At 37.4% G+C, this 23,520-nt stretch overlaps 1 protein-coding gene across 1 annotated transcript in view; it reads left to right on the top strand.

The window, feature by feature from the left end:
- The first annotated feature begins 1,509 nt into the window (after window positions 1-1,509).
- LOC110697941 (protein STRICTOSIDINE SYNTHASE-LIKE 7-like) overlaps window positions 1,510-23,520 on the top strand; it is a 33,101-nt gene continuing 11,090 nt past the window's right edge. The window contains exon 1 of the mRNA XM_021875344.1: window positions 1,510-1,998. Within this exon, the coding sequence (XP_021731036.1) occupies window positions 1,639-1,998 (360 nt within the window). The 5' untranslated portion in view covers window positions 1,510-1,638. The remainder of the gene's footprint in view (window positions 1,999-23,520) is intronic.

Below are 23,520 nucleotides of genomic sequence, written 5' to 3'. Positions count from 1 at the left end.
AAGTGTCTCAGGTACCACGTGGCACGCCACGTCACACCTGTGAGGGGCAAACGTTTTGGGTAAAAATACCCAACGCCACGTGGACCAATAAAATGGTGACACATGTCACCTTAAGGGAGGTTCAAAATGAACCAATCCTCTACTGACATGTGGCATCCCCAATCATTGGGAAAATGGCAGTCCTCAAGGCCCAATTCCCAGGATAGCCCACCATTCTTAGGTTTCCGTAACCTAGGATGGCAGCACGCATCCCAAGACCCTATAAATAGGGAGGTATTCCCACATGGGAAAGGCATTCAGAAATATACACAAAAACATTCACTGAAAACATAGCAATCATTAATTGCAGATATTTACCTCTCACCTCAGAGAATACCCTCGATCTCAGAATCCGAGAAGATACTTTACTTTCCGCACTTTTTATATCATCCGAACACGTTCTATTTTGCATCATCGGAGGCGGAGCTCCACCCCTCTGGAGTCTCTATTGTTTTGCAGGTACAGGCGCCCGAAATCCAGTTTTGGAATTGTTACTCTCCCGAAGGACACAGAAAATCCCGAAACATATATGATAGTTTATATTCCAATCATAGGCTCTAATCATAATATAAGTTTATGTTTTTGGTTGATTTGGTCCTTTGACATGGTATCAAAAATTAACGTGACAGGAAAGTCATACGTTCAAATCTCATCCACAATTTCTTTTATATGAAATATTTTGTGCTGGGTACAAGAATACTCATATTGCATCCATATTTAAAGGCTAATGACTCTTATGTAAGGAGGTGTGATAGAGTTTCAACCATATGGTTAAACTATTGGTTTTGTTGGTCCTTGATCAATAAAAACCACTCTTGTTAAAAAAGAAGGAAAAAAAAATAATAATTATATTAGTATTATCTTATAGGGTTGTTGGTTTTAATTTTTTTTTCAAATTCAAATATTTTGTTCTTATTTTATTTGTCAAATTTGAAATTTGTCTCTGTTTCTCAATGTGGGATACCATGTGTTATTTGGAAATTTATACTTTAACATAATCTTGCTCCAGTTTACTACTCCCTCCATATTTAAATAAATGAAACGTTTTTCATTTTTGCATTATTTATCTAATTCACTTTAACTAATGTTTGTGATTTATACATAAGAATAAATATAGTTATATGATTATTTGTTGAAATCGTCTCAATGAATATTTTATTAATATTAAATTGTTATAATCTTTACTTATTGATAATTAAAGATATTTTTAATTAAAATTTTGCATTTGTGTAGGTGCACAAAAACGTTTCAATTATTTGAAAAAGGGGGGAATCACATTTCGGGTATTGGTTTAATACTTCCTCCTCTAAACGGGCTTGTCCTATGCGCAGTAGCCAGTAGGTGTCTAAGCTAAGCTACGTGCCACTTGGCCCATGTCCTTTGTGTCGCTCATAACTTCATAAGTCATAACCGCCTTTACAAGTAGTCGAGATAAGCATAAACTCCTTAAATTAAAATAACATACTTCAATATCATCTGTCTTTTACTATTCAAACAGAGTGACTTCATCATAGTCGACACAAAAAAAACATATATGGAAGAAGAGACGACGTCGTTTAACATCTCAACCCGAGCATCTGCTCGAAACTCCACCATGTTATGGTCATCCTCATATTCTTATCCCCTGTATTCACCGCAATATTCATGTATCACTTAGACCCACTCGAGCCGGCTGAGTTACCTCTACAGGAGCTAACTCAGCCGGAGACGGTGGCGGCCCGAGTCAATAGCAACCTCCTAGATGGTGCTGATCCTATTGGTGTTGGAAAATTGGTTGGACCTGAGGATATTGCCTATGATCCTATTTCGAAGATTATATACACAGCTTGTTCTGATGGGTGGATTAAGCGAGTCAGGGTGAATGATTCGGATGTTGAGGATTGGGTTTTTATTGGTGGTCGACCTCTTGGGCTCGCTCTTGGGTTGAATAATGAGCTTATTGTTGCGGATCCTTTCAAGGTATGTTAATTTTAAGCTTATGATAGAGTTACTTAATTATTATGAATGTTTAATTTTATTTGTTTGAAAATTTGCTGAAGAAAGTTCTTGAATTTTTTTTTCCTTCTCTGTTCTCTAAAAATCTTGTTAACCATTAATATCTTGTTTTTTTACTCTCTCCGTTTTACATTTTAGCGATTCTTAATGGTTACATTTAAATTATTATTTAGATTAACGTACGGAGTAGTTTTTTTTTTTCTTTTAACAATTATCTCATTTCTATGCAACGAAGTATTTATATTACCAATGTAAATATTTCTATTTATAAAAATATTTGTCTACTCCCAATACAAATATTTAAAGTCAATTTATTGTCTTTAACACTTGATATTTGTGACTTCTAACCATTGTTCTTCGTTATTATATCTTCTTTAATAACCGTGTAAAGTCATTAAACATATTATTCTTTCGAGAATGAATGAAGTATTATAAAAGACAAAAGCTAATAAGTATTTCGGGAGCGTTAGATAAGATAATTGAGAACTAAATACGGAAATATTAAAGTAAAATTAACATTAATTACACCGATTGACGCGTGATTTATTCATAAATTCCGAACTTAATACTATTTTAAGTAATATATTTATTAGTTATTTAACGCCGCGGGGCGCTCGTAAAAAATATCCTTCCTAAAATGGTATTAGTTTAAGAATGCATGTTAAAATCACGCGTTAATTGTTGTTGCCCCTAAGGCGTTAGTTAGCTTTTATCTTTTATTAATTTGGTCACTTACATCATACAATTTCAACCTCAAAGTACATGTCATAGGCTGTATTACAAATATTTAAAAACGGACAAATTATGAGATTACTGAATATTAAGTTGAATTATATGTAAAATAATGAACTTCAACACTTTTAGCGCACGGAATTTCCTAAACCATCTAAAAAGCTACAGTATTGGGACGGTGTTTATTTAGGAAGTTTGGATTTTCATACCTATCAACGTACTGCATAATATAAGCAAGCTAGTACCGCATATAAACAAAGGTTTTACATTTGTCCATATTGGTCTTTACTTAACCTGCGATTTCAAAAGCATACAAACAAAGATAAAATTTGCTCCAAACTAAATTAGGCTAAATTGGTTGAATATTAATGCACGCATAATTCTAAATATTAGTGATCACTTTGATTAACAACAAGATTAAAAAGGATCCTAACCGGTCGTCCAAATTATCTTATTAACCGTTATATTCAATTACATATTCTCTTTAACATGCAATATTTTGATCAATCAATATAATAGAATTACAATAACATTGGAAGCAATTTAACCATAATAACAACGATTAATATATGACAAACATGATAAAAACCGTTAGAAATATAACAGGAACAAAAGGAACATGATTCCTTACTTTGATTGCATTTGATTGCTAGTATAAAACAATAAACACGTTAGTAACTTCAAAGAAAATAATAAACAACAATGGAAATTAAATTAAATGAAAGTAGAGTTGATTTGGGGCCAAACCCTCAAACAGTTATACTTTTCACGCCTTGGCTTAAATATGGAACTTCGGGTAAAATATGGACTCCGGGCAGTGCTTAGGGGATGAACTATGAAATTAGGGAAGGCAAATATTTAGGCTAGATTATATGAGAGAAAGAGAGTATGAATTGGTGCCTCGAAACTGTGAAATCGGCCTCGTATTTATAGAGGAAATGTGAGGGATGTAGTTCGAAACCCTAGAAATGAGGCGCTGTAGAAGAATAAAGCACCGGCCAGAGCCTTTCTGCCGTGGTGCGGTATAGACTGCCGTGGCAAGGTAATTGTACTGAGGCACAGTAGTTGTACCGTAGAGCGGCAATCAACTTTATCACTTCTGAAGGTCAAAACGCGAAAAAAGATAAAACCGGGTCAAAAGAATTTTCGTGGCACGACAATGTCTGGCGTGCGGCATTGCTTGCCATGCCACGACTATTTCTTTCGTGGCACGACAACTGGCTTTTCTGAAAATTGGTTTAAAATTCGTTTTTATCTTATTTTTTAACTAAAGCACGTGACAGTTATGCGCTGTTTCAGCTATTCCAGACTCAATTTAGGTTTAGGGTTTTAATTTTTATTAATCGAGCTAAATTAATAAATAAATGAAATGGATTAAAATAGTTTGGGCTAAAATGGGGATTGGTCAACGCTTAACTAAATACTTGGACTTAAATATGGACTGATTTGTAAATTGTGTTTGATTAAAAAGGATTTTAAGCCCTCACGAGATTAAATACAATACCCTACCAATAATGGCGTGAAAGGTTGTTCATCATCGAGTTTGATTTTGGGGAGACATTTTTAGATGTCTATACTTACCACCCCTATCTTCCACCATAACCACCACAACACCATCCCCTTCCAAGGCACTCCTACCTCTTCCGGGAAGCAAATACCAAATTAACAGCAAATTCATTCTTTTTTAAAAAAAATTTCCTATAATTCCTTTAATCTCGCTCTGCCAATGTATGAACATATGCCGATTGCGGTTGTTTTTTCCCTCATTTCAACTCCTTTGTCGGTTGCTAGACTGGAAATGGGCGTTTCTTTGGTGGGTTGCTATGATTGTTCAGGTTATTAGAAACATTTTGAAGCTTGCAGGTTTCGATTTGATTCGATAGAGATCTAAATTTGTCGAGCTCCAACATTAATAAACTCTTCAACAATCTAATCTCTGACTTCAAAAGCCCCGTAATGTCGTAGTTGAGGAAAAGGGCGATTGACGCATCATTTAACTTCCGATGATGATTAAACGGGCGCCATATCGTCATTTATAGGAGGAATCGGAAATTCATCCGTATTTTGATGGTTTAATTGCTTCCTAGAAAAATGGTTGTTGTAATTTTGATGGTTTTTGTTGCGGTTGTTAGCCTGCTAGGTGTGGTGGTTGGAGGTTAGTGTAGGGCTGCGAGTTGTGGTCGAGGCTTAGCGGAGTTTGTGTGGTTTTGTTGATTTCTGGTGGTGGGCTGGTGGTGTGCTGCTGTGCAAGGAAGGAGGGTGCATGGTGACTGGTGATGGGTGGTTGCTAGGTGTGGTGGTCGATTTGGGGCTGCTGGTTGTGTTCAAGGCTTGGTGGTTATTAGTTATGTGGCTTTATTGATTGTTGACGGTGAAAGTACAGTGCTGCGTGTTGTGCAATAGGAGGGTGGTGGTGATAGGTCGGCTAGAGGGGAAGGGGGTAGCTATTGGGGGTGGCACTAGGGTGGTGGGGGTTGAGTAAAGTGAGGGATCGTGGAGGGAGGAAGGAGCTGGTTCCATTTTTTTTTTAGTTTAATTTTTTTTTTAGTTTAATTTTTTTTTTAGTTTTTTTATAAAAAGGACCAATTAGAAGGTGACACGTGTTAAGTCACCTTCTAAAATAGGTTACCAAATTATAAAACCGGTCAAAAGCTTGTTTTGAGAAAATAGGGGGCAAAAGTTGGCTCGTTCCCAGAATACACAAAGGTTGGCTCGTTTTGAGCAGATCGAGCAAAGGTCGTGGCCTAGGATTATTTATTTCATATTTTCCTAAAATCAATCTCTGGTTTTCTACCTAGTATACTCCGTATGACCCATATGGCCATATGTGTAAATCACCAAATAATTAAGGAAAAATAATTTCAAAATGTTACAAATATATTATCATGTGAGTCTGTTTTACCGTGAGTGTACTCATTAAAAATAGGTATACATAATATATGAATGAAATATCTCCAATAACTATTATAAAATTTTCAAAAACTTGTATAAAATGTCTAAAAATTTATATTAAATCTCACCATAATAGTTCAAACTCGCACAATACCTTCTCTAAATAAAAAGATTATACTGCATTTTAATGTGTTTATTAAACATAAACATTACTCCGTATTATGTACGGAGTAGCTAGTTCTCTGCATTAACATAACCTCTCGTTTTATTCACATGCTTTGAAAACATAAACATCACTAAATTTGCATAAGCTATCATTTTTCTAATCATTTAAGACATGTCGATCAGATCATGTCCTTTCAGAAAATCAATATTGTTTTTTATTTTGTGTTCCATTCGGTTCACTATTTGGGCCAATCCCCTCGCAATTGTTGTTGCGGGGGATCAAATATGCGATCCTCCCTACCAAGTGTAGCCCAAATCACCACTACACCAACAACCAATTGGTAGAAGATCAACATTATAGCTAGGCTTGTACAACTATGTGTCGATGTCAGAACTTTTTATTAGTTGTAAAGATTTATAACTTTTTCTTCTTTTTAGATACATCACTTTTGATATTATGGTTTTCTAGAATACTTTTGAAATAAAAGAAGTACATCCTCTATCCATAATATTTTGCTCCATTTGACTTTTCTTTATCTTTAAGGCGCGTTTTAAAATGATTTTATCCCCATTTTCATAAAAGAAGCTTTGGGTTGTGCCGGAAAGGGTCATGGGCTTTGCCTAACCCACATGCCTAAGACCTTTCGGGTCCAAGCCTAGCCCAACCCCATGTCCATGACTTGTGTTCTGTTGGGCTTGAAATAGCAAAACCATGGCTCAGATCGTGGGCCTTTGTGGGCTCGTCGGGCAGCCCATGTGCTTGCCCATGGGCCCACAACTTTTCTTCAATAAATCTTATTTTTCTTTATTTTTGTAACTTATGATATGGCTATATATTAGGGTTGAGCAAACCGGGTACCTGGTCAAATTTTTAGGATCCGAACCCGAAATTGGTTAGGACCGGGTCCTAAAATTTGGAACCGAAATTGGAATTGGTTCAATCGGGTCCTAAAATTTAGGATTTGGAATTGGAACCACTGGGTACCGGTTCCAATTCCTGGTACCCGGCCATTTATGTATATAATTGTTAAAATATAACGCAAATTATAATACTTATTTTGGACTATTTTCACTCTTAGCATATAATACTTATACGTATATATGTATTAAGCTATTTTATTTATGTTAGGTATTAATAATATTATTTTTATTTTACTAATTAGATACCTTCAACATATTTTGTTTTTAAAAATATATTAGTGCAATATATGTCGAATAACTGGGTACCCAACCGGTTACGAGTCCCAAAAATTGAGAATAGGAATTGGAACCGGTTGCTACCGATTCCTTAATTTATGACCCGGAATTGGAGCCACCAGGTTCAATTCTAATTTCGGACCCACCGGTTCCAGTTCCAATTCCGGGTACCCGGAATTTTTGCTCACTCCTACTATATATGCAATTAATGATGGTTGATCATAAAACTTATTTTGTAATTCCCTGTTTTGCTTAATTAATAGTTAGTTTAATGTTTTTACTATTTGTACTATTGTGTATCTCCAGTGTAGTCCTCACTTTCATTATATAGATCATGTATTCAAAACCTTGTAGGGACTAATCTTAACTTTTTAATTCAAGAAGTGACATGGACAATTAGACATTGAACATTTACATGAGGAGTAATGCCACGTGGCACATAAACTTTATTTGGCACGCTGTTTAATATAGAAAGTATAGATATAGATTAGGATTTTTCTTGTATAATGGTTATGGGGGACCACGGGCCTATTTACGGGCCAAGCCTAGCAGGCTAGCGCGTTTGTATTCTAATCCTAATCCTAATCCTGCCCAAAAGGATCATCAAACTGAGGCCCTAGTGAGAGAAAGTCTCAAACTTTTAGTATTCTAGAGCTTTAATTTAGTTCTTATTCCTCTATTCTTCTACTCTCTTGAATCTGCAGCTATGTCTCAACATCTAAACGCACTTACTTTCGTTTACACACATCTTAAGGTGTTCGGATTTGAAATCCTGACTATTAGGGGGACCTTGAATTAGAATAGATTCTATTTTTACGCTTCGTCGTAAGAAACTAATAAGGAGTCGCCAATGAGTTTTAGGAAAACTCATAAACCTCGTTAATGCCTTTCTCCTAAGTAGATTTCAAGGGATATTTAGCATGAATCATAATTTTACCCATGCCCAAATTGATCTACTAAACCAGAAATGATTTCGGGAGCGACGGTACTAAAATAAGTTGTGCGGCCTTTACTAGCTCTTCCATTTTCACAATTTCGTCACCAAACAATATATGCAACGTGGTATCTAAAACTAAGTTAGTTGATTTTATTTACAAACATTAATCACAAAAAGTCTACATTGCAACGAATGTCGTTATTCTTATTTAATTCAAATTTGTGAAAAGAACAAGAAATAAAACAAGATTCGCCTTAACATAAGTGATAAAACAACAATTCATTATTCAATTCTAGTCTTTAATTAACGCAAGAATACTATGTGAAATTAATTAATTAAAGTTTTATTTAAAGTAATCAACCAACACTAATTAATTAATTGAAGTTATTTAAACAAGAAAAGTAAAGTGATTTAAGTGCTCGGGAAACTAATAATTCTCCTTTGTTTGCTAGATTTTTGTTTAGGATATTTATGGACCTTCCTTCTTCTTCGTACCTCCAAGGCTTCAATGGGATCAATTAGGGTTGGAGAGTATTTAGGAAGAGAGGAGAAAAGTAGTATAATAGTAAGAGGGTTTGAGAGATTAGGGATTTCACAATGCTAGGGTTTTAATTCTAATTTTTCTGTCGTGATTAGGGCTAACGAAGACCCCTATTTATAGGCGTAGGAATCTAGGTTTAGGGTTTTAGAGCCACGGATTTAGGTGGCGCACGCAACTCTCAGAGTCGCGCTGGAGTTCCAAGCACAACTCTAAGACTTGCGCGCGGTGCGGTTTGCCTTATACGGAAACACATTTTTCAAACTTCCATAACTTTTGATTGCAAAGTTTGATTAAGGCATATAAGATAATATTGGAAAGCTCAAAATTTCTACTTTCCAGTGCCGTTAAAATTAGATTAAAATCTGTTATGGATCAAAAGATATGGCCATTTGAGTGCAAGAGTGTTGGTTTTACGGCCCAGTTTAGTATTTTATGATAACTTCTTTGTTTTAACTCGAAATTGGGCTTATAATACACCGTTGAAAAGATCTTTGAAAGGGCTATCCAAGTATATAGGCCTTGAACGGATATTTGGATATTTGCTTTATCTAGTTGGCTCGATTTTTAACAGTGCAAGACCCATTTGATCTAATCATTGCAAATGACGCATTTAGGTCCGTTATTAATCAAGATTAAACATGTATGAGCATGTTTTAGGCCTAATTAGTAATCGGACTAGGCTCTAAAATAATTAGGTCTAAAATACAGGTTCTAACTTACTTCATAATACATTTCAGAGTCCATAAACACTTCAACTTTGATTTAGCATGAAGAACTAGTTTTTGTAACATCATTGCACTTCCCGTCGGGACAGGAGGCCAAAAGTAGGTGTCTATAGTATCACCTATTGGAGTAGCCTCAAATGAAGATAGGAACTCCCTTGTGGGCTCAACATAAGTCCGGAAATTGGTGTTGACAAATGTTCCTATTCGAAGATTTTCAAAGAGCATCCATAAATCCTCGTTAATGCCCAACTTAATCATGTCTTCTCTACAATAATGGCGAGAGGGTCTAAGGAGTCTCTTTTTAATGTTGGCATAGATTGGTTTGTGTGATGGGTTGTTGAATTTTAGAGGTGGGAGAGGTAAGGGTTCATTAGAGTTGTTGTTTTGTGTTTGAGGTTCTTGTTGTGGTTTCTCAATTCGAACTTGGGGCTCCTTCCCTTTCCTCCTCTTTGATGTCAAAGACCTCAATACTCTTGTCATTGTTAACAACCAAGATGATAGCCAAATAACTCAAATAATCACTCACAATTACCACCAACACCAATACTATCAACACCAAAATGCAACCACACCAAACACTGATGGAGAATACCAACTTCAAACTTCACCACAATCACACCAAAAGGGGACAATAATGCTAAACAATCAACAAAAATCAAAAGTTAAGCATCAAAGATTATCAAACAACAACAACATGAATCAACATTATCAATTCAATCAACAAAATACCCAAAAACAATACTACTACTATTCACAAGTATGGAAAAATCAAATTCTCATGCAAAGTGATAAAACAAGTTCAATAAAGAGTAGAGAAGCTGATTATACCATACAAGAGGCAAGAATATCTAAGATTCAAGAACCAATTCACCAAAATTTCAAAATCCCCAATTTTGACTCCAATGGAGATTGAAGGTTGAAGAAGAAGAAATGGTGACTAGTAGTATGGGAAATGAGTAATTTGAAGAGAATTATGTGGGAAATGAGTGATATATGAGGGAAATTTGTGAGTTCGGATGATGTTTGGAGAGATTTGGAGGTTAAGGTTTGTATTTTAGAGTGAGAATGAGTAGATGTCAAAAGATAGAGTATGAGAAATGAGGAAAAGGAAAGGAAAGAAAGAAAGAAAAGCCAAGGCCTGGAGTCAGGCGTGCCCGCGCCTGCGCAAGTCAGCCGCACGCCCGCGAGTGGGTCGCGCAGGTGGTCGCGGTTTATTGCTCTCGGCTTTTCCTTGCAGTACCCGCGCCACTAATCCTTGCGCCCACGCTCCCCTATTTTACCTCTTTCTCCATCCTAAACCTTGTTCTATTAATCTTATTTGCATTTACCTTTCTCGTATGGCTCGAAATCATGCAACATTGAGCACAAACTCTCACTACAACCACTAAGCACCACCAAATGATGCTTCATGTTTGATCAAATGAATCCAAATCGCATTTTAAAACCATCCTACAAAAACAAACACAAAAACAAGTAAAGAAAAGGGAAGATAAGAAAAGAGAAATGCAAAATGAAAAGAGAAAAGAAAGAGGGCCGAGTTGCCTCCCGAGAAGCGCGGATTTAAGGTCCCTAGCTTGACCCTACCACTACAAGAAAACAGTTGGATTCCAACGGAAATTTTCCGTCGGAAAATAGGAAAATCCGTCGGAAAACGGCCTTCCGACGAAATTCCGTCAGAATCAATTTGTCGCAAAACCCTTTGTAGGAAATTCGACGTTTTCCGAGGGAAATTTCATCGGAAGCCATTTTTCCGACGGAATAAATTCTCTAGGAGCTGGTTTTGACTTTAAACGAGATTCCGTAGCAATTTTTCGACGAATATGATTCCGTCGGAAAAAAACATTCCGTCGAAATCTTCTACTCTTCCGACGGAAAATTCCGTCGGAAAGTACATGTTCCGACGGAAAATTCCGTCGGAAAAGGACATGTTCCGACGGAAAAATCCGTCGAAAGGGTAGAAGGTTCCGACGAAATTTTCCGTCGGAAAAGGAGAAGATTCCGACGAATAATTTCGTCGAAAGAGGAGATGATTCCAATGAATAATTCTGTCGGAAAGTAAGAGCTTTCGACGGATTTTTTTCGTCGGAATTAGTCTGGTTAATTTAGCAAATTAAACGATTTAATTTAGATTTACCACTATTTGAAACCTATATCTCCTGCACTTAATTTAAGATAAATTTGAATTTATGATTTAATTACATAAATATTTTTATATATTTATTTATAGTAATGTATACATTGTGTGCAACTATACAACATAATCCAAATCTAAGTAAATGTACATAGTATATACACAAATTCTAAGCTACAGCCGGAGTACCCTGCCTACACCGCCGCTACCCAGGTCGTTCGTGGGGTCTCGACGCTGATGTGGAATGTTGGAACATTGGTCGTTGCTGGAGAATCGACGCATCATCTCATCATACCTCTCTTGGTTTCTCCTTTCTATTTCGGCCAATCGAGCCTCCATCTCGACTTCCATTTGACTCCGAAGAGCTTGCACCCTCTCCTCCACCCTCTACTCCACCCTTTGTTCCATCTGATCCTGCATCCGGGAAAGAATGGAAGGCGGAAGACTTGGAACCTGGACCTTTCCTGTTGCCATAATACAGCTCTACACTTTGGTCATGTCCCTTCACACAACCCTTCTTGTTGCGACCACCTACAATTTCCCAATACAACTCATTTGGACTCTTCCGAATCCCTTGGGTGCTTACTTCTTCAACTTTCTTCTGGTAAAGTGAGAACAAGCTTACAAGGATAGTCCCAACTAGGGACTATTCAAGACATACTCCTAATGTGTATGCCTTGAAGGGGTATCTAGGAAAATGATTATGCAAATGATTCATTTACAAAATATATAAAGTAAAGGACACATGCATTATAATAAACAAATATATATCATAACTAAACTAAACTAACACTACTAGAAAACAGCCAATCAACGACAGAAAAAATCCGTCGGAAAACCTTGAAATTCCGTCGGAAAGCAGCGTTGGATTACACTTTGTAGGAATTTCGCGATATTCCGTCGGAATGGACCTTTCCGACGGAATTTCCAACGGATTATGTTTTGTCAGAGTCAAGTTTGACTTAATTGGGAAGTCCGTCGCAAGGTTCCGACAAAAAATTCCATCGCAACAAGCCAAGCTTCCGACGGAATTTTCCGTTGGAATGTACCTTTTTTCCGTCGGAATCTACTACATTCCGACGGAAATTTCCGTCAGAAGCTTTAATAGAAAAAAAAAACAAAAAAACAAAAACCCACCCACCACCACCACCAGCCCACCCCCTGCCCCCCTACCCACCCATACCCCAGACCCACCCTTAACCCAGACCCTTAACACCACCGACACCTACCACCACATTCCCACCCCAATAGCAAACCAAACCGACACACCACAACCCCATCCCAACACCACCGACACCACCACAACAGCCCACCCACACCAAACCAAACCGACACCACCACAACAGCCCACCCCACCACCACCGACACCACCACACCACCACCATTAACCCTAAAAAACCGGAAATAACCCGTGACACAGCACAAAAAAAAATCAAAACAAAAAACAGAAGCAATTATTCAAATTAAATAAACATATCTAAATCAACACAAAATTTGAAATTTAACAAAAACAAATTATATTATACAATTATCTCAAACATTTTAACTTAAATATACAATTATTTCAAAAAAAAAAAGTTATACATTTAAAATTTTAACAAAATAAAACTAGATCTAATTCTAACCAAAATAAATGTAGATCTAGAATGAGATGTTGACGGTACGGCTGAATGTGACGCAGTGGCGCTGGAGGTGACGCGACGGTTGTACGGTGTTATTGATGTTGTTCTTTCGCGACCTTGGTGTTGTCGGTGGTTGTTGCGGTGGTGGCATTGTTGATGATGTTGGTGGTTGTGTTATTGATGATGTTGGTGTTATTGATGATGTTGCATTATTGATGATGCTGGAGGCGAAGAGGAGAAAGGAAAAAAGAACACAGAAGGAGAGGAGAGAGAAAGAGAAAAGAAGAGTGGAAAGAGGAGAGGAGAAGAAAAGAGTGGAAAGAGGAGAGGAGAGAGAAAGAGAAGAGGAAAGAGTGGAAAGAGGAGAGGAGAGAGACGAGAGAAAGAGGGGAAAGTGGCGGAGATTGAAATGAGAAATGTAAGGGTTTTTTTTCCGTGTTTTAGAGTTAGGTTTAAGTTTTTTTTTTAATAAAAAAAATCAAAATTCCGTCGGAAATGGTTCAAAATCCGTCGGAAGAATTTAATATTCCGTCGGAAATCTCGTACGGATTTAAAATCCGTTGGAAAGTATTTATTTTCCTACGGATTTTCCCTCGGAAACTAAATATTTTCCGATGGAATATAAATCCATCGGAAATTTCGTTTTTTCCGACGGATTTTGGTGTCCATAGGAACACATCCGTCGGAAATGGACCTTTTCCTAGTAGTGTAAACAAATAAATGAGCACAATTATTAAATATTATATCAAACAAAAATATTAAACTAAATAAATTAAAAACTAAACCAAACTAAACTAACATATTATAATACAACAATTAAAAAATAAACTTAAATAAACTAAACTAAACTAACATATCATAATACAACACATTCATTTCAAATATTTCAACATATTAAAATGTAAATACAACAAATTGTATACACTATACTAAAAACAATAATAAACTAACATATATCTAAATACAATTAGTCACTAACATGCCAAGTATAAACTAAACTAAGAATTTTAGGGTTTATATAGTCTCTAACCTGTAGATCCGCACTTGTTATTGACAATCAAACCAAGTAACTCTACAAATCCTACAAAGAATTCAAATTAAAAACTTAATTCCCGTTTATGCTGTCAATTTTTATAAAAAAATAAAATTAAAAAAAGGGGGCAAGACTAACTGGGGCTGCAGAACGACGGCAGGTGGTGGTTCTGGTCGCGTGGTGGTCCTGGTGGAAGAGCTAAGGTCAGTTTTTAACTACAAAGAAAAAAAATGGCTTAGAAACTTACCGAGCGGCGGCATTGGAGTCACAAGGCAACGGCGGAGTCACGGCTGGTGGTTGTGGTGAAATTCGGTGGTGGCTGTTGACATGGTGTTGGTTAGGGTTTCATGAAAAAAAAGAAGAAAATGGCAAAGAAACTTACCAGACGTCGGCGTTGGAGCAGCAGGGGACGGCGGCTTCACGACTGGTGGTTGTGGTGAAACCTAGTGGTGGCTGTTGACATGGTGGTAGTTAGGGTTTTGACGATAAAATTTGATTAAAAAAATTAACAACATTTACCAATGGCGGCGGCGTAGTTGAGGCGACTTGGTGGTGGTCGGCTGAACAAAGAGACTCGCCGACCGGAATTCTACCTTTCTATTTCTTCCTCTTCCTCTTTCTCTTTCTTCCTTTCTCTCTCTTCGTATTTCTGAATCTGGGTGTTGAGCTGCATTGACTTTTTTTTTATTATTTTGTTATTAGTTCCGACGGAATTATTTCCCTCGGATTACAGCTTCCGACAAAATATTTCGTCGGAAAAAATTTTCCGATGGAATATTCCGTCGGAAGCAGTAAATTCCAGAGGGGAAAAAATCCGTCGGAATAATTCCGAGGGATTTTCCGTCGCAACTTATCTTTTCCGACGGAATTTTCTGACAGACCCAAATTCCTTCGGAAAAATTCGAAATTTCCGACGGAAATTACGTCCGTCGAAAAACGGCCTATTTCTAGTAGTGTACCTCCAAGTCATGGAGGGTTAAAGAAAACCACCTTGTCCAAAGTGGTGAGAGAGTAGAATCATTGCCAAGCTTTGGCAAAATCACATTATGAGATTCATTATCTTGAATCACAAAAACCCGATCAAACTTATTGAACTTCAACTTCTCCTTCTTTTTCTTGGGAACTCTCTTTCTCTTCTTTGTTTTCTTCTTCCTTGGAGCTATGAACTCCACACCATCTATTCTTGAAAAACTACTCTCATCATCATGCAAAGCAAGTCCAAACAAATTCGGAATCTCAATAAAATCCTCAGAGGTCTCTTTCTCGCCTTCACTAACCAACTTGCTATCTACACTTATAGAAGCATTGTCACAACCTTCAAGAACATCATTAGTAGACGACAAAAAACTGCAAGCAATATCATTCGAAGGAAACGAATTAATGCACATAATTCCTTGCACATAAGAAAGAGACTCATGCATAGGCTTGAGCTAGAACTAGCCGAATCATTACCAACACAAAAAGTGATAATGCCACCTTTCACCTCTATCAAGGCATCCGAAGTTGCTAGGAATGGTCTCCCTTAAATGATAGGTATGTTGTCATCTTCCGCAATCTCTAGCACAATGAAATCAACAGGGATAGTGAACTCTCCTATCTTGAGGGGCACATCCTCAATTCTACCCTTAGGGAACTAAATAGAACGGTCAGCCAATTATAGGGTCATATTGGTAGGGAAGAGCTCACCTAACTTAAGCTTCTTGAAGATGGAATATGGCATGATGCTAACACTAGCACTAAAGTCACAAAGAGCATTTTGGAACAATTTTCCATTGATATTGTAAGGTATTGAAAAGTTACCCGGATCTTTCATCTTCTTGGGTAAGTCATTGTGGATGAGAGCACTACAACATTTTGTCAACCTTTACCGAATCAACCTCATTACACTCTCTTTTGCCACTCAAGATTTCCTCAAGGAACTTAGAATAGTTTGGCGTTTGTTTCAAAACATCGGTGAAAGGGATAGAAAGATGAATCTCCTTAAGCATATCAAGAAATCTTCCAAATTGATCATAAATGTTGTTCCTCAAGAATTTTTTGGGGGTAAGGAAGTTAGGGTTTGACCACTTCATCTTGCACACTTGCTCTCTTCTTGGCTTTCTCATTAGAAACCTCACACTTCTTGCTAGACACATCATGCTCATCATCATTGAATGAATCACTCACCCTCTCACTTTCTTGACTCCTCTTAAAAACACTCTCTTTAAGGACCTTACTACTCCTAGTGGTGATAAAATAGACTGGTTTCTTGGGTTCAAGACCTTGGGAGGGTAGAGAAGAGGGACTAGCACTTTCTTTCAAAGCATTGGCTAGTTGGGTGATTTGGGTCTCAAGCATCTTGCTATGTGTCATCATCTCATTGAACTTTTTGTCACTTACACCCATGTATGTAGTAAACAACTTAGTTTGATTCTCAACAATTTCTTCGAGATTAGACCTAGATGATGCATTTGGTGGAAAGGAATTATCACCTTGAGCTTGGGTATTTGGAAAAAGACTGGGTGGAAGGCCTCTTTGTGAATTATTTTGAAAATTGCCCCTACCTTGGTTGTTCCAATTACCTCTAATTTGGTTTTGGTTACCATAAACTTGGTTTTGATTAGTTTTGTTTATGATTACCAAAGCCTTGGCTTTGATTTTGGCCACTATAACCTTGATTGTTATAGTTACCTCGGAAACCTTGGTTTACTTGGTTCCTATAACCACTACCTTGGTAATAGTTGTCAAAATTCCCTTGGTTGTGGTAAATCCTATTGCCATGACCTCTTTGATTATCAAATTGTTGTCTATTGTTATTAGACACAAAGTTCACATGCTCACTCTCATTACCATTAAAATCATCATATGCATCCAGAAAAAAAAATGAGGGTAATTAGAAGCATCATGATCATATAAACCACAAATATGAACTTAAAACAAGCATCCACTAGGCATGTTATTGGAAGTAGAAGGAGGAGTAGGGTTAGAAGATGTACCTCTCCCCTTATTTTTTGGAGGGAAGAATAGGCGCTTGTGAAGAAGCACTCTCTAATTTGGCTTTGGTAGAAGTCATCTCCTTCCCTAGGTTTGAAATTTGGGATTACAAGTTGTTGATGGCATTGAGATAATCAACGGAATAAACCATGGAGCCACTCTTGCTTGTAGTCTCTTGTTCACCATCTTGCCAATCCATGTAGTGCCTCACTACATCTTCAATGATATTAACAATTGCTTCCTCCGTTTTATTCATGATTGGGCCTCTGGCTCCCGCATCAAGACAAGACTTGCCTTGAGGACTCAAGCCTCCATAGAAGATTTGAATTATTTGATAGGTTGGAATCCCATGATGAGGGCACTCTCTTTGGTACTCCTTGTACCTCTCCCAAGCTTCATATAAACTCTCACTTGGCTTTTGCTTGAAGCTTTGGATGAGTTTTCTAGCTTCTGTCGTTTTCTTTTGGAATATAATCAAGATAGGAATCCCTTTGTGACTCATCCCAAGTACGCAACGAATTAGGCTTCACCTCTTTATCCAACTATTCCAAATCTCTCCTTAGGAGTGAGAAAGGGAAACGCTTTAGGCGGATAAACTCTTGAGAAACTCCATTCACTTTGATGGTATTGAAATACTTTTCGAATTCCTTGAGGTCGTTTAAAGGACTCTCGTGCTTGGCTCCACTAAATTGTCGCCTCTCTATCATTATGATCATTGCGGGTCTTATTTCAAAGTCGTTTGCAGGAGTGGTGGGTGGTGCTATGCCACTTTCAAACATATATGCACCGGGTATCCCTAGCTCCTTCAAGGCTACTCTCGGATTTTCACCCATGATTGCTTGTTCTTCTTCTTGTTGCACTTCCTCTTGTGAATGATTGGGGCTCAAGGACCTTGAAGCAACTCTCCTTCGAGAAATTGTCCTTTCAATTTCTGGATCAAAAGGCACTAGAGGTCGGGCACGTGTACTATGCATACAATCTCAAAAGAAACAATTAGTAGCTCGGCTACTAATGTAGCCTAAAGAGAGAATATTTTTGTGTTTTCAAATTAAATGAAATAGACTCAACAACTATAGCAAGCAAACTACGCCATTCCCCGACAACGGCGCCATTTGATAGAGGGTTTTTAACACGTCGTTATATGTTCAAAACCTTATCAACAAAATTTGTAAACACTCGAGCAATCCTAAACAAAGTATAGGGGGTAATTCAAGTGTCGAACCACGAGGAATAGGGAAAAGCTACTATAGCCTAGGGTCAAGCTACTTCTAAGAATGGGAGGTGTTGTTTGTGTAAACTATGGTCTCAAGCAACTAAATCAATGAAGAAATTCAATATCAAAAGCACTAGGGATTAGGATCCACATGCAATCAAGATAGGAATGCTAATCGAGGGGAATCGATTAACCAAATGTTTCAAGGGAAAATAGTAATTGCAACCAAAAGAACTCAAGAGGTTATCTCCTAGAAGTCAAGCTAGGTTTCCTCTATGAATGACTAGGAAGAAGAATCACAAATCAAATTCAATCAATAAATGCAATCCCTAAATCAAGTGGTCATGTAATTAGGAATCACAATGCAATCTAGCTTGAAAATCAAGGTTAGCTACTCCTATCAATCCAAATACATGCACAATTCTATCAACCAATTTAATTACAACATTCAATCAATCAAAGTCCTTCAATTAGCAATGATCCATCATTCATACATGCTTCACCATCACCATAGAAAAGATTCTACTCACTAATCATAGTTAATTAAAAAAGAAAAACTTAACTAATCATCAAATTCATCATCATCATTGCAAACAAACTAATCAAGATCAAATCAATCAATAAACTTGAAATTGCAACAACTAGTTAAAATCAAATGCAAAGGGATTAAATTAACAAGAAGAATAATCTTACAAACTTTGATCAAATCAAAGAAATTGTGCTTGCATTCTAAGTAGAAAAAAGATCAAATGTAGAAATCACCAATTTCTCTCTTTAAAATCTAGTACAAAAATGGAAGTTCAAGTCTAATTTTAGTTGTTTATCAAAAATAGAAGGAAAAGCTATTTATAGTATAACTAACTAAGGAGAAATAAGGAAGACATCCAAAAATAGACCCGTACGGGCGCACCCTCTCACGAGCATGCGTGCTCGCGAAGTTCTGGGTACGAAACAGGGATCCCAGGTGGCGCGCCGGCGCCAGCAGGCTGCGCCCCCGTGCCAGTAGAGCAGGGGATATCCTCCGTGCACTCTTTGATGTAGGTGGTGCACTCCTCTTGTTCGTCACTAGATATGGAAGTCCCGAAATGGAGTTTACGGTGGGTTCAACACCACGGTTTCATGCGAGTGTAGCTTGTGAGCGCAATCACCAAATCTTGAAGCTAGCCATTCCTTGCCTTGTGAGCTATGTGAGAGCTTCCACCTTGCACTTTGAGCATCCTCTAACCCGAGAAATCATCATGTAGGGTCCACATCCTTGTTGCATCTTCTGAAAGGATTGGGTGGTCTGGGTCTTTGCAGTCTAAGATGCTTGAACTCCGCTTTGCTAGCTAGGCAATGGTGGCGTATTCGTCATCATCCTTAGCTCCTGATCTCTCGTATGTTTCCGGCCATGTATCCCTCACTCTTTTCTTTATCTCCAGGGAAAATCTCGAGGTCTTCTTACGGTTGTCAAAGTTTGCGTTTGGGGATGTCAGCCCTGGTCAAGGTCTTTCTTGGAAAGTGGATTCTGGTTCAAGTTCGGATTCTTGAGGATGACTAGGCTCCAGGAGGTCTAGTTTAGTTTAAGGTTGGTTTGTTTGAGTCGAAAATCTCGATTCTTCTCTCTTCTATTATTGATCCGTGCTCTTACGCGCGGAATCCTTTGAGGATTCATCGGTTCTTTGATAATCCTACTACGCTTCATATTCTCTCTACAAAGCATCCTCGAAAACCTATAGCCGATTTATTTTACTAGAAGTTTACACGTGATGGTCAGTTTTCAACTAAGTCTGCTTACGCAATGCTAATTCATCAATCTATGGTATCTGTGAGAAGTCAACAAGCTTCTAATGCTTGGTGGAAGCGTTTTTGGGGTTTTCCTATTCTTCTAAAGTTTAAAATGTTTTTCTGGAAGATTCTTCATAACGCTTTACCCTTTTCTCCTACTTCAAATGATAGGATTACCCGTGAGTCCCATGTGTGTATTCTGTCACTAATCTCCTAAGACGGCTTCTTATTTGTTCCGTAATTGCTCCTTCATTATCCATCTTTTGGTTAATGATCCTCTCGGCTTTCACTTGAGTCTTGTGCAGCTTCAATCTTTTGAGGAGGGGTTCACTGATTTAATTGCAGGTGTAGGAACAAGTAGTGGAAGGATCTTATTTCTTTGGTTTGCTTCTTTTGTGCATTATGGTTGACGTGGTTTGCTTCTTTTGTGCATTATGGTTGACACGGAACCAGATCATTTTTCGCCTCAGCTACGATCTTTCACATTTATTCAAAGTTGCTAACTAGGTCTGAGAATGCTATAATGTTTACAAGGTCTTTGGCTAGTTAATGTTAGCCTAAGTCCTACTCGCTCCTTGTCTTATGGTTTAGGTTGCCTTCGGATATTCCTCTACTGATATTCCGGATCTTTGTCTAGCTATGGATGGAGCTTGGGAGGCTACGCTCAGGATAATTATACTGGTGCAGGTTGGATTTTCCGTAGTGCACGTTCTTCAGTGGTTTTAGGGGGTTGCTCAAGAGCTTTTTGGGCTTCTTCCGCCATACAGGCAGAGTTACAGACTTGTTATGGGCCCTCAACTCAGCCTATCGGAATGGTTTTTCTCTCCTTTTAATCTATACGGATTGTGCTACGTTGGTGTCTCTTCTCAGGAGTATAAGATCTGCCGATATTTTCGTGTGTTTGGTTATTAGAAGATATTGATCGGACAGTTCTTTCATTCTTCACGGTTTGCCAAAGTCGTAAGGTTCCTCGTTGTTTAGTTTCTCCGTTAACATTGTTGGCGGTGTAAGCTCGTAAATGACCGTTTATTTTTTTGGTCTTTTTAGTTAGTTTTTAAGTTTTTCTACTTCTTAGTTCTTTCTGAAAAAAAAAGAATAAGTTTTTTTCATGCAAATATAAAACGAAAAAGTTTTAGCTGATTATAAAGAATATTGGAGTCTTTTTGGAAGGGCCAACATAATGTTAATGATGCTTATGACCTTAAGGCTATTTATAGTATGAAGCAAACTCGATGAAATAATTTTACAAAAATAGAGCAATATTTTAAGGAAAATAACTCCAACCTTGTATATGCAAAGATATATGTAGAAACTGTATAAACGCGTGTTGCCTTCTCATTAACACATGAAAGAATATATATGTTACAAAATAACTAACTAACCCTAGAATCCAAGATATTCTAGGAGAATAGGATATTAACTATAATACAAGATAATATATTCTAATTAAATATTATACTACCTGTGTTAAATATTAGTTGCAACTTGGGGTATTACTTGTGAGATATAAAATATTCCAAAGTTGCAACGAATAATTAACAGAGGTAATATAAGATAATCCCCAAAAATATTATACGATATTATCAATCCCCCCTCCCCCCACCTCAAGTTGGAGCATGTGGTTAAAAAATGTCTAACTCCGAAAATAAAAAAAAAAAATCAAATTGTTGTTTGCTGAGAGCCTTTGTAAATATGTCTGCAAGTTGAGAAGAAGTCGAAAGATGAGAAAGAGAAATCGAGCCTTCATTAATCGTATCACGAACAAAGTGACATTCAACCTCATGTGCTTTGTTCGTTAATGGAAAACAAGATTCCTTGCTATGTGTAACGTTGAATCAGTATCATAAAACAACTTAATCACATTCTTATGTTGTACACCTAAACTAAAGAATAAACCTTGAAGCCACTTTAATTTACAAGTGACCGCATCCATGGACCTATATTTGGCCTATGCATAAGACTGTGACATTGTATGTTGTTTCTTTGTTTTCCAACGAAATAGGTTATTTGCCTAGAAATACAAGCCAACTACATAAGGATCGAAGAGTGAGAGGGTAAGCTGCCCAATTTGAGTTACACTGCACCAACCCTACTGACTCAAATCACAATCAACACTTAAAACAATACCCTAACTCAGAGTATCTTTTAAATAACAGATCGCCCATAATGCCGCATCCCAATGCTCATTTCGTGGATCTTGCATAAACTGAGATAGAATATGAAAAAATATGCCAAATTAGGATGAGTGACCGCAAGATAGATCAAACGACCCACAAGTCTACGATACGACTCTGGATCTGAAAGAAGATCGCTATTTGCTAGACTAAGTTTGTGGTTTTGTTTTATCGAAAACCCACTGCTCCCAATAAACCTACTTCAGAAAAGATTTCCAACATATATATTTTCATTGGCATTCAAATAAACTTGAAGAAATTCAAGCCACCTTTATACCCAAAAAATACTTCAAAGGACCAATATCCTTCATCTTAAAACAATCACTATGATAGGCTTTTTAAAACAATCACTATGATAGGCTTTAAAAAAGTAAGTATAGTGGAATCATTACTAGAAACAATGAGATCATCAACATAAACTACAACATTTATTTGAACATTACCCTTAGTATATGTAAATAAAGAATAATTTAAATAAGATTGAAGAAAGCCATAATATTTTAAAGCCGTGACGAGCTTTGTAAATTAACAACTGGGAGCCTGTTTCCGACCATTAAATGACTTACGTAATCTGCAAACCAAAGAAGGATTCGAACTTTTAAACCTGGGAGGCAACTTCTTGTAGACTTCCTCATCAAGATCACCATGTAAGAAGGCATTGTGAACATCCATTTGATAAAGCTCCCAATTTTTGGAAGCCATAATAGCAAAACAGGTCCGAACCGTTCACTACAAGAAAAAGCTAAATTTTCGACGGAAAGGTTCCAACGGACAAAAAAATCCGTCGAAAAATACAAAATTTCATACAGATTTAAATTCCGTCGGAAATTTTCGACGGATTTAGATTTTTCGTCTGAAATTTTCGACAGAACTTAAATCCGTCGGAAATTTCCTACGGATTTTTTCCGTCCGAAAATTAATAATTACCGATGGAACTAAATTTCGTAAGAAAGGACGGAGTATAAAGTTCGTCGGAAATTTTCGACGAAAATTTATTTATACAGTTTCGACGGAATTCAATGTTATGAAAAAACAAAGAAGAATCCCAAACCCTAATTGAGTTAGCCACCCCCTTTCCCCTTCATTTTATTTTCTCCTCTATCTCCTCTCTTTCTCTCTCCTCTCCTCACCTCATTTCTCTCGGTTTTCTCCTTCTCCGTCCTCCTGCTCTATTTTCTCCCTTCACTTTTTCTTTTCCTCCTCCCTTTCTCTTCTTTCTTGTCCTCCATCCTCTCTTCTCTTTTTCTTTTCCTCCTCCCTTTCTCTTCTCTCTCGTCCTCCCTCCTCTCTTCTCTTCTTCTCATTTCCCCACGCCGGACGCCGCTGCCCAACCAACACCCCTACCAAACGCCGCTACCCAATCAGTGCCGCTACTCCTCCTGCC

The sequence above is a fragment of the Chenopodium quinoa genome, unplaced genomic scaffold, assembly GCF_001683475.1.
Source record: "Chenopodium quinoa cultivar QQ74 unplaced genomic scaffold, ASM168347v1, whole genome shotgun sequence".
In the NCBI taxonomy this organism is placed as follows: domain Eukaryota; kingdom Viridiplantae; phylum Streptophyta; class Magnoliopsida; order Caryophyllales; family Amaranthaceae; genus Chenopodium; species Chenopodium quinoa.
This window is presented reverse-complemented; position numbering and strand designations above follow the sequence as displayed.